Below are 12,070 nucleotides of genomic sequence, written 5' to 3' on the forward strand. Positions count from 1 at the left end.
GTGGTCTGCTGCTGCATGTTAACAGGAAACAAACATCATTGAAAGGGATTTGCTTGGTATTTGGGAAAAGGAGGGCACTGTGTATATGAAGGCTGCAGAAGCCGAAAGACAATGGCTTACCATGGCCGCATGCAAGCTGAATTCTGATGCCCAGACCTGCGTCTGTGAGATCTCTAACATCAGAGCCGCAGGCACTCAATATTAAGATGCAAAATGCGACCTTGTAGTGAAATCACATGTGCTATGTAAGGTGAATAGTGTTGTTCACTGTGAAAGAGTATAACCATGGTTCTGTAAAATGTATCTTTTTGAATACTTCTCTCCCTTTTTTCCCTCCATCATGCAGCTGCAAATTTTTCAAGCCTCCCTACTCCATCCCGAAGGCTATCTCAGATAAGGCAGCGGAAAAAAATGACGCGAGACAAAACGTTCTCAGAAATAATGGAAGTAACCTGCAATGAAAGAGCTCATCTGAATGAATGGAAGGACGTGGTATCAAATTACAGGAAAGATGCCAGTGAACATGAGGATAGGAGGGACGCTCGAGATGAGAGGTGGTGCCAGATAGATCAGAGGTGTAGGCAGGAAGATATGCAGTGGCGGGATGCAATGCTGGGGCTGCTGCGTGATCAAACTGACATCCTCCGACGTCTGGTGGAGCTTCAGGAACCTGTGTAACCACCCTCACCATGTTCCATATCTTCCTCACCAGACGTGTAAGAACGCGTGGGGGAGGGCTTTGTGCACCCGTCCACTCTTCCCCCGTGGACAGCCCAGCCAAAAGGCTGTCATTACTCAAATATTTTTAGTGGCCTTTTCCTTCCCTCCTATCCTCCTCCCAAACCAAACCCCGGGATACCTTGTCAGTTCTCTCCCTCTTTTAATAATGACTTTTTAATAAAGAATACATGATTTTTAAACGATAGTGACTTTATTTCCTTAAGCAAGCTGTAATCGAAGGGGGAGGGTGGATTGCTTACAGGGAATGAGTCAATTAAGTGGGGGTTCATCAAGGGGAAACACACACAACAGTCACACCGTACCCTGGCCCGTGATGAAACTCATTTTCAAAGCATCTCTGATGCGCACCGCTTCCTGATGTGCTCTTCTAATCGTCCTGATGTCTGGCTGCGCGTAATCAGCAGCCAGGTGATTTGGCTCAGCCTCCCACCCCGCCAGAAAGGTCTCCCCCTTACTCTCACAGAGATTGTGGAGCACATAGCAAGCAGCAATAACAATGGGGACACTGGTTTGGCAGAGGTCTGAGCGAGTCAGTAATGTGCGCCAGCGCGCCTTTAAACGACCAAATGCACATTCTACCACCATTCTGCACTTGATCAGCCTGTAGTTGAACTGCTCCAGACTACTGCCCAGGCTGCCTGTGTATGGCTTCATGAGCCATGGCATCAAGGAATAGGCTGGGTCACCCAGGATAACTACAGGCATTTCAACATCCCCAACTGTTATTTTCTGGTCTGGGAAGTAATTCCCTTGCTGCAGCCGTTTAAACAGAGTAGTGATCCTGAGGACACGAGCATCATGAACCCTGCCTGGCCATCCCACGTGGATGTTGGCGAAACGTCCCTTGTGATCCACCAGTGCTTGCAGCACCATTGAAAAGTACCCCTTGCGGTTTACGTACTGGGTGCCCTGGTGCCAAGATAGGGATATGGGTTCATCTATCGCCCCCCCGCACAGTTAGGGAATTCCATTGCAGCAAAGCCATCCACTATGACCTGCACGTTTCCCAGAGTCACATCCTTTCGTAGCAGCAGCTTAATGATTGCTTTGGCTACTTGCATCACAGCAGCCCCCACAGTAGATTTTCCCACTCCAAATTGACTCCCAACTGACCAGTAGCTGTCTGGCATTGCAAGCTTCCAGAGGGCTATCGCCACTCGCTTCTCAACTAAGGGCTGCTCTCATCTTGGTATTATGGCGTTTCAGGACAGGGGAAAGCAAGTCACAAAGTTCCATGAAAGTGCCCTTACGCATGCGAAAGTTTCACAGCCACTGCGAATCGTCCCAAACCTGCAAAACTATGTGGTCCCACCAGTCTGTGCTTGTTTCCCGGGCCCAAAATTGGCGTTCAATGGCTAGAACCTGCCCCATTACCAGCAGGATCTCCAAAGCACAGGGGCCTGCAGTTTGAGAGAATTCTGTGTCCATGTCCTCATGACTCTCGTCGCCGCGCTGCCATAGCCACCTCCTCCTCACCTGGCTTTGCAGGTCCTGGTTCAGCACAGACTGCACGACAATGCGCGAGGTGTTTACAGTGTCCACGATTGCGGTCTTGATCTGAGCAGGGTCCATGCTTGCTGTGCTATGGCATTTGCACAGTTCACCCAGGAAAAAAGGGGCGAAACGGTTGTCTGCTGCTTTCACGGAGGGAGGGGTGCGGCTGTACCCAGAACCACCCGCAACAATGTTTTTTGCCCCATCAGGCACTGGGATCTCACCCCAGAATTCCAAGGGGCGGGGGGAGACTGCGGGAACTATGGGATAGCTATGAGACAGCTACCCACAGTGCAACGCTCCGGAAATCGACGCTAGCCTCGGTACACGGACGCACAGCGCCGAATTAATGTGCTGTGTGTGGCCGCGTGCACTCAACTTTATACAATCTGTTTTACAAAACTGGTTTATGTAAAATCGGAATAATCCTGTAATGTAAACGTACCCTCAGAGTGGTCACTCATACTGGCTGGAATGATAGAAGTAGCAGACCCAGAACTTCAAGGAGCTGGCCTAGTTTTTGTGGGCTTGCAAACCTCGCCACCCCTTCTCTCCAGGAGTCATGGGATCACGGATAGCTGGAGCAGCAGGTCTGCTGCAGAAGAAACCTGGGGTTTTGTGGGCTTGTCTCTCCAGGAGTCCAAAGGGCCCCACCACTGGCTGAAGCAGCAAGTCCAACAGCATCAGGAAGGAAGTCTTGGCTTTAAAGGCCATCTCTCCTCCCCTCTTTGAACAGGAGAAATACATGAAATAGCAGTGGGGCTAGGCGGCTGGACCAGTGGCTCCAATGAACTTTTTTTTCCCTCCTTTTAAATGCAACATGTTTATGTCTGATGGTTGAAGGCCATTTGGCATGTTTTATAGCCAACGGTACCTTTCTTTACCTGATTCCGTTTGTGGTAACAATCTTAACATTCTTTTAATGAAGTTTTTGGTGGATGCATTACCTTTCCTTTTTTTATGTAAGTAAATCAGTAGGATATGTTTAACCTGCCCACTAAAATTCAGTGTAAGCAATGAAACCCAAGGAAGCAGAGCAAAAGATAATTCATGGTCTCAAATGAAGCGAGGTGGATTAAAACTCCATTGGCAAAACACCCCCTTGCCTCTGCACACTCCAAAAACACATTTGAAACCATCGGTGCAATCGAAAATTGTCATGCTTGCACAGAGGCTTTTTAATGCAGTTCCTGAGACTCAATTTTTAAAAGAAAGGCAAAACCATCAGTGCACCTTAGAAACCAATGCCCTGTAAACTCTAATGGACCATTCCTTCCTTCAATTAGACGCACTTCTTTTTTCCCAGAAGCATCATTTTAGCGAAACTTTTTTTTTTTTGCACATTTATTATTGAAGGCCACCCTTTCTCCTTTTTTTTTTTTTTTTTTTTTTATTATTTTTAAAGGCATTCCTTACTCTTGGACTGAGTAATTCTATGTCAACTTTCATTTTGCAGCAAGTTTTTACTGCCCATTTATCATCCACCCATCCTCATGACAAGATTTATAGTGGAAAAGGATAATAAAACCTTACTGTAACTCCACAACCACACACTGTTTCTTACTTCGTTACAGATTCTATAATATTAGCCAAGCAATAACTAAGGGAAATAATTTTTTAACATGCCCACACACATTCTCATAACAGACTCATAGACTTTAAGGACAGAAGGGACCATCATGATCATCTAGTCTGACCTGCACATTGCAGGCCACAGAACCTCACCCACTCCTGAAATAGATACACAACATAAGTTCCCTCTAAGCTGCGCAGCCGCACAGGCTATTAAGGGCCACGCAGGCAGGGAGAAGCAGCTCTCCCCCAGCCCCAGGCCACTGCAGTGAGAGAGTGCTGGGGGGAGTCCTCTCTCCCTACCACAGCTCTGGGGCAGCCTGCACCCCAAGCCCCTCATCCCTGGCCCCACACCAGAACTCTCACCCCCCCGCCAGAGTCCTCACCCCCCCCAACCCCAACCCCCCTCCCACACTCCAAACCCCTTGGCCCCACCCCTGCCACACATCACCTCAATACTGGTGCACATGACAAAAGTTATTCCACACATGGATGTAAAAAAATTAGAGGGAACATTATCTATAACCTCTGGCTGGTTACTGAAGTCCTTAAAGTATGGTTTAAAGACTTCATGTTACAGAGAATCCACCAAGTACACTAGTTTAAACTGTGCCCCATGCTGCAGAAGAAGGAAAAACAAAAACAAAAACAAAAAAACACCCAGGGCCTCTACCAATCTGACATGGGGGAAAATTCCTTTCCGACTCCAAATATGGTGATCAGTTAGACTGTGAGCATGTGAGCAAGATCTACCAGGAAGATAGCTGGGAAAGAATTCTCTGTAGTAACTCAGAGCCCTCCCCATCCAACAGTTGAGTATGTTTGCTACTGGCAGTCACCAATAGGCCACATACCATCCTAGGCAGTCCTGTTATACCATCCCTCCATAAACTTATCAAGCTGTCTTGAAGCCATTTAGGTTTTTTGTCCCCCCTGCTCTCCTTGGAAGGCTGTTCCAGAACTTCACTTCTCTGATGCTTAGAAACTTTCCATCTAATTTTGAGCCTAAACTGGTTGATGCCAGTTGTTCTTGTGTGCACACTGGTGCTTCATTTAAATAACTCCTCTCCGTCCCTGGTATTTATCCTTCTAATGTATTTAGAGAGAGCAATCATATCTCCCCTCAGCCTTCTTTTGGTTAGGCTAAACAAGCCAAGCTCTGAGAGTCTCCTCTCATAAAGGAGGTTTTCCATTCCTCGGATCATCCTAGTGGCCCTTCTCCACACCTATTCCAGCTTGAATTCATCTTTCTTAAAGATAGGAGACCAGAATTTCACACAGTATTCCAAATGAAATCTCATACATGCTTTGTATAATGGTACTAAAACTTCCCTGTCTCTACTGGAAATACCTCACCTGACACATCCGAGGACTGCAAGAGCCTTATTCATAGCTGCATCACACTGGCGGCTCACAGTCATCCTGTAATCAACCAATTCACTCAAAGTCTGACATTTATCCACTAATGAAAGCTGTGACAGAAGACTAACACACCCCTTTATCTCAGTGTGCCTATATGTCACACACAAGCCCCAATCCTGCAACCAATTGCACATAGGCACAGCTCCACAAAGACCCACTGACTTCCAAGGAACCATGTACAGGGACATGCCCGTATATAATCAATTGTAGGATCAGGACAATGGTATGTAAACCCTCTGAGCACCTGATAAAGGACCACGCATAATGTAATGATTTTGAGAAGGAAAGGTAAAGGGCACTAGACTAACCTTAACTCAGAATGTCATTCATTCAGAACCACAACAGCATATTAATACAGACTGTGTGACTGATGACCCATTTTGTTTCCCCCCTCAGCCCCTCCATGATTGGGTCAGTGGTGTCTCATCATTGTCAGGGCTGTCATCTGGGCTTCCAACTCGGTGACAAAATGTCATGAGATATAATTTCAAACTACTAAAATATGAACCCCTCAGAAACAAGATTATTAACATAGAAGTGATCATAAAAATGCAATATTGAACTACTCGATATTCAGAGAGAGAAAAGGCCACATTTATGTCACAACAAGGTGCGGAGTTTACAGTTACAATGCAAGCCAATAAATTTAAAGATCAGATTCCCACACTGACCTTAATTTTACCCTCTTGCATGTATGCACTACAGTAGGGCAGTAGTTCTCAACCAGGGTTCTGGGGCCCCCTGGGGGGCCTCGAGCAGATTTCAGGGGGACCTTCAAGTAGGGCCGGCATTCGACTCACTGGGGCTTGGGACAGAAAGCCAAACCCTCACCGCATGGGGCTGAAGCCCAGGGCCCTGAGCCTCACCATCTGGGGCTGAGGCTGAAGCCTGAGTTATGTGGCTTCATGGGGGCCCTGTGGCATGAGGCCCCAGGCAGTTGCCCTGCTTGCTACATCCCAATGCCAGCCCTGGTTTTATATGCAGAAAATCAGCTACTGTGGCACAGGTGGGCCGTGATATTTTTATAGTATGTTGCGGGGATCTCAGAAAGAGAACCCCTGCAGTAGGACACAGTGTCCAACTGGAATGTGCTGGCCTGTTCTGAGAGAGACAGAGATCCCGCACGGCCCTGGATAGTTCTGAACAACAGTAAGTAGTTGGTAAAGTTGCTAATCTCTTTAGCCTCATCTAGATTAGGATTTGGTTGCCATGAATATTATATGTGTTAAAGGCCTTGTCTACACTAAACTATTAACACGTTAGTTAACAACTTCCAAATCCTAATGCCGACAAGGCTCGGTGACCTTCTCCACTGTTTTTTGGGTGGATTACCATCACGAGAAAGCAATATGTGCACCTACTCTTTCTTCCAACAGCTGCACCATTTCTTCAATGCCTGTAACTAGTGAGCTCCTGAAAATACATATAGTCAAAGCAGTGAGTGGGGCATCCATCACAGGAGCTAAGGAAGTAATGACAGTCCACAGTTCTGCCCATAACCAAACAGGTAATGTTGTACCCCCTCCATTTTAATAGTCACAATTAGACCCATGACACAGATGTGTATGTGACAAGGGAAGCCGCAATCCATGCTCCTTGGCACCTCTAACTTCACAAGGACACCTGGGACTCCCTGCTTCGTAACCACTCACCATAACAAAATCCAAGAACCTTTACACTTGGAGTTTTTACACTGTTGTACAGCAGTTACACAAGGGATCTTTCAGTGGTTTGGTTTCAGCTACCTCAGGAGACCACATATCTTTCCATGTCATGCCACGGCAGCTGAGGTCAGCTGATAATGTATCACTAACGGTCCCTAGATTCATCTAGCTAAGGAATTGCTTTCAGTAGAGGCTCTGCAATTCTGTATTTCACTTCCTTGCACTGCAGTGATTGAGCTTTTAAAACACAATGCAAAGGTCAACTGTTTACTCTGGCCTTTACTGGAAGTGTGCAATGGTGTATAGTTATAACGTAACCTATTATTTAGGGGAAATGTGCATTTAGCTAAAGATTTGTCATACTGCTTATATAGGACACAGTTCTGACACCCTTACTTCACATTATCAATGGCATTTACTCACTTGAATAAGTGCTCCTCAGTAGCAATAAGCATTGCTGAATCAAGCCCATATTGCATTTGTGCATAACCTCATAAACAGATAGACACTTTTGCTGAAAATAATAAATCATGCATGCATAGTAATTTAAAAAAAAAGACCATGTGTAGCTAAAATTACAGAAAAAGGATACTAAATATAAAAATTATAACATTCCATTTGTTTATGTTTTTACTGGAGAAGCAGTATAGAAAAAAATGCAATGTCTGAAGTATACAAGCAATAATCTACTGCACCACAAATGCATGTTTCACAGACTCTCTTTTCCCCTTGAAAGTTTGCCAGTCAAGTACTAACTGGGCCTGGCTGGTCCTGGTTAGACTTAACCAGGAAACAGATATATTCAGATGGACATAGTTCTGCTTCTTAAAACACAATCAAAACATTAAATCATCCAAATCCTGCCCTTTTAACATATTCAGTTCACATGTACATCTGCTGTATACTTACTTGAGTTTGTTAGACTTCTAGCTTTAAAATTTTATAACCCATTAGAAAAGTGGTGAGCTGAAAAATTGAGGAGGGTTGTTATCGCAGTAAAAAGCTTTCACCAGTGTTCACTCAAGTAGCAGGTCAACCTCTTTATGGATGCACGCTATAAACCTGCCTGAAAATTATGAAAGATCTCCACAACCAAACTAACCATCTGCTAAACCAACAACAGTCACTGGCAATAATGATTCCTCAAATATGTGTATCTGAAAAAACATTACAGTGTAATGAATGATTGAGTTAATCATGTTCTGAGCATGATTTCAATTATTCATAATATTGTCATTTCCAAACCAAAGTTCTTCCAACAAATCAGCACATGTATTCCTCATCCAGGGCTGCACATGTGCCCAACTTTTAAAAACACCACTTTTTTTGTTTTTAATTACCCAGGTGCACATAAAAAAGCAGCCGATGAAAGTTTTAATTGGTAGAAAGTGCTTTTTCCTATTTTCCCAACTCAGACAACAACTGAAGAGAGGTTTATTAAATATCGTGCTAAGCATGAAAAGTTTCTCCTCTGCCAAAAAAGTACCTTTTCATTAAAATATGTGACTGAAAATAAGGTTACACAGTCTGAATGCAATAGCATGAACCAACATTCTCGCTGAGAAATAGCTTCACAATAGCATACACGCAGAGCAGCCAAGTCTGTTGTGTTATTACTCCTGAGATGTCAAAACCCATAAGAGAAAAACAACAGTAACTCCACAAAACAGCTACATATCCAGCTGGATTTTACAGCTAGTAGGAGCTTCCGTTTCAAGCACAAATGCTAACCTATGACATGGCTTCTTATTGTCAGACCACCTGGACTTTAAAACAATTTGTGTGCTTAACAGCAAATGAGCAGGATTCATTGCTGGCTTTCAGGCCTTTCTATGCATTGTAAACTAAAGTCACTCTGCACACAGCAGCACTCCTCATAGACTAGATTTAACTGAGAATCCTCCAGAAGTAAAAAACAAAAAACAAAAACAAAAAAAAAAACACACACACACACCCATACTTAACAGGAAACAAGCTATTGCAATCTGAAAGCCTGCAGTACAGTAAGGGACAAACACATGCAAGATGCAGCCGCTTCCCACCAAATTATTGCAACTACACTGGAAGTAAATAGCTGGGCTCACACCTATCAAATGCTTTCCAAGGGTCATAAGAACGGCTGTACCGAGTCAGACCAAAGGTCCATCTAGCCCAGTATCTGTCTACCGACAGTGGCCAATGCCAGGTGCCCCAGAGGGAGTGAACCCAACAGGCAATGATCAAGTGATCACTCTCCTGCCATCCATCTCCATCCTCTGACAAATAGAGGCCAGGGACACCATTCTTTACCCATCCTGGCTAATAGCCATTTATGGACTTAATCACCATGAATTTATCCAGTTCCCTTTTAAACACTGTTATAGTCCCAGCCTTCACAACCTCCTCAGGTAAGGAGTTCCACAAGTTGACTGTGCGCTGCGCGAAGAAGAACTTCCTTTTATTTGTTTTAAACCTGCCGCCTATTAATTTCATTTGGTGACCCCTAGTTCTTGTATTATGGGAATAAGTAAATAACTTTTCCTTATCCACTTTCTCCACATCACTCATGGTTTTATATACCTCTATCATATCTCCCCTTAGTCTCCTCTTTTCCAAGCTGAAGAACCCTAGCCTCTTTAATCTTTCCTCATATGGGACCCTCTCCAAACTCCTAATCATTTTAGTTGCCCTTTTCTGAACCTTTTCTAATGCCAGTATATCTTTTTTGAGGTGAGAAGACCACATCTGCACACAGTATTCGAGATGTGGGCGTACCATGGATTTATATAAGGGCAATAATATATTCTCAGTCTTATTCTCTATCCCCTTTTCAATGATTCCTAACATCCTGTTTGCTTTTTTGACCGCCTCTGCACACTGCGTGGACATCTTCAGAGGACTGTCCACGATGACTCCAAGATCTTTTTCCTGACTCGTTGTAGCTAAATTAGCCCCCATCATATTGTATGTATAGTTGGGGTTATTTTTTCCAATGTGCATTACTTTACATTTATCCACATGAAATTTCATTTGACGTTTTGTTGCTCAATTACTTAGTTTTGTGAGATCTTTTTGAAGTTCTTCACAATCTGCTTTGGTCTTAACTATCTTGAGTAGTTTAGTATCATCTGCAAACTTTGCCACCTCACTGTTTACCCCTTTCTCCAGATCATTTATGAATAAATTGAATAGGATTGGTCCTAGGACTGACCCTTGGGGAACACCACTAGTTACCACTCTCCATTCTGAGAATTTACCATTAATTCCTACCCCTTGTTCCCTGTCTTTTAACAGCCCATGAAAGGACTTTCCCTTTTATCCCATGACAGCTTAATTTACGTAAGAGCCTTTGGTGAGGGACCTTGTCAAAGGCTTGCTGCAAATCTACGTACACTATGTCCACTGGATCCCTCTTGTCCACGTTTGTTGACCCCTTCAAAGAACTCTAATAGATTAGTAAGACATGATTTCCCTTTACAGAAACCATGTTGACTATTGCTCAACAGTTTATGTTTTTCTATGTGTCTGACAATTTTATTCTTAACGATTGTTTTGACTAATTTGCCTGGTACTGACGTTAGACTTACCGGTCTGTAATAGCTGGGATCACCTCTAGAGCCCTTTTTAAGTACTGGCGTTACATTAGCTAACTTCCAGTCATTGGGTACCGAAGCTGATTTAAAGAACAGGTTACAAACCTTAGTTAATAGTTACGCAACTTCACATTTGAATTGTTTCAGAACTCTTAGGTGAATGCCATCTGGTCCCAGTGACTTGTTAATGTTGAGTTTATCAATTAATTTCATAACCTCCTCTAGCGACATTTCAATCTGAGACAGTTCCTCAGATTTGTCACCTACAGAAGCCAGCTCAGGTTTGGGAATCTCCCTAACATCCTCAGCCGTGAAGACTGAAGCAAAGAATCCATTTAGTTTCTCCGCAATGATTTTATCGTCTTTAAGCACTCCTTTTGTATCTCGATTGTCAAGGGGCCCCACTGGTTGTTTAGCAGGCTTCCTGCTTCTGATGTACTTAAAAAACATTTTGTTATTACCTTTGGAGTTTTTGGCTAGCCGTTCTTCAAACACCTCTTTGGCTTTTCTTATTACACTCTTGCACTGAATTTGGCAGTGTTTATGCTCCTTTCTATTTGCCTCACTAGGATCTGACTTCCACTTTTTAAAGGGAGTCTTTTTATCTCTCACTGCTTCTTTTACATGGTTGTTAAGCCACGGTGGCTCTTTCTTAGTTCTTTTACTGTGGTTCTTAATTTGGGGTATATATTGAAGTTGGGCCTCTGTTATGGTGTCTTTAAAAAGCACCCAAGCAGCTTGCAGGGATATCACTTTAGTCACTGTACCTTTTAACTTTTGTTTAACTAACCCCCTCATTTTTGTATAGTTCCTCCTTTTGAAATTAAATGCCACAGTGTTGGGCTGTTGAGATGTTCTTCCCACCACAGGGATGTTAAATGTTATTATATTTATGGTCACTATTTGCAAGCGGTCCTGCTATAGAGAGGCTCAGCTGCTTTACGTGTAACAGTCTTCACAGCCCCTTTGCCCTGGATTGGGAACTTCAGGCCGCACTATGTGCAGTGATGTGTCACACACACACACCAGTTGTACCAGCAATCCCCCATCTGTCTCACACTCACACACCTCCTTCCTCGTGGGTGGGCCGTGGGAGCTTCACCCCTGAGCCTGCTCCTCTCCCCCAGCTTGGGCAAGCTGCTTCACACCCCCACTCCCACCCCCACTGCTTTTGGCGGCGTGACAAAGCCCCCCCGCTCAACAGCAGCCGGACGAAGGCCCCTCCCCGTGGTGGGAGCCCCACGCACCAGGGCCCCCGGGGGGAAGGTTTCCCAGGACAGGGGCTAGTGGCGCTCAATGTTCCCCATGGCAACGCGGCCCGCTCCTCCCCAGGGCCCGCGCGCAGCAGCGCTTACAGCGTGTGCCCGCAGACATTCACCATCAGCTTCAGGGAAGGGTTCCGGTACTTGGTGGTCTTGCACCGCGGGCAGCCCTGGTCGTCCATGGTCGCCTCCACCCCCTCCCGCCAGGCACCAGCTCCTTCCCACCCCTCCCTCCTCCAAGCACTGTCACTGCAAACAGGGCCCGGCCGGGGCTTTAACTCCGCAGAGCAAGCGTTCCGCTCGGAGCAGGCGTGCTGTGCTGCTAACCTCCTGGGCTTGGTGA

The 12,070-nt window shown here is 45.0% G+C and overlaps 1 protein-coding gene and 1 long non-coding RNA gene across 3 annotated transcripts in view; both read right to left on the reverse strand.

Moving 5' to 3' along the window:
- MNAT1 (MNAT1 component of CDK activating kinase) overlaps positions 1-11,966 on the reverse strand; it is a 212,574-nt gene extending 200,608 nt beyond the window's left edge. For both annotated transcript variants that reach the window (XM_050952712.1, XM_050952713.1), the window contains exon 1: positions 11,821-11,966. In XM_050952712.1, the coding sequence (XP_050808669.1) occupies positions 11,821-11,909 (89 nt within the window). In that variant the 5' untranslated portion in view covers positions 11,910-11,966. The remainder of the gene's footprint in view (positions 1-11,820) is intronic.
- Positions 1-12,070, reverse strand: part of LOC127051001 (uncharacterized) — a 427,926-nt gene that overhangs the window by 288,704 nt on the left and 127,152 nt on the right. The gene's annotated exons all lie outside the window — the stretch shown is intronic.

Source organism: Gopherus flavomarginatus, chromosome 5, assembly GCF_025201925.1.
Source record: "Gopherus flavomarginatus isolate rGopFla2 chromosome 5, rGopFla2.mat.asm, whole genome shotgun sequence".
Classification (NCBI taxonomy): domain Eukaryota; kingdom Metazoa; phylum Chordata; order Testudines; family Testudinidae; genus Gopherus; species Gopherus flavomarginatus.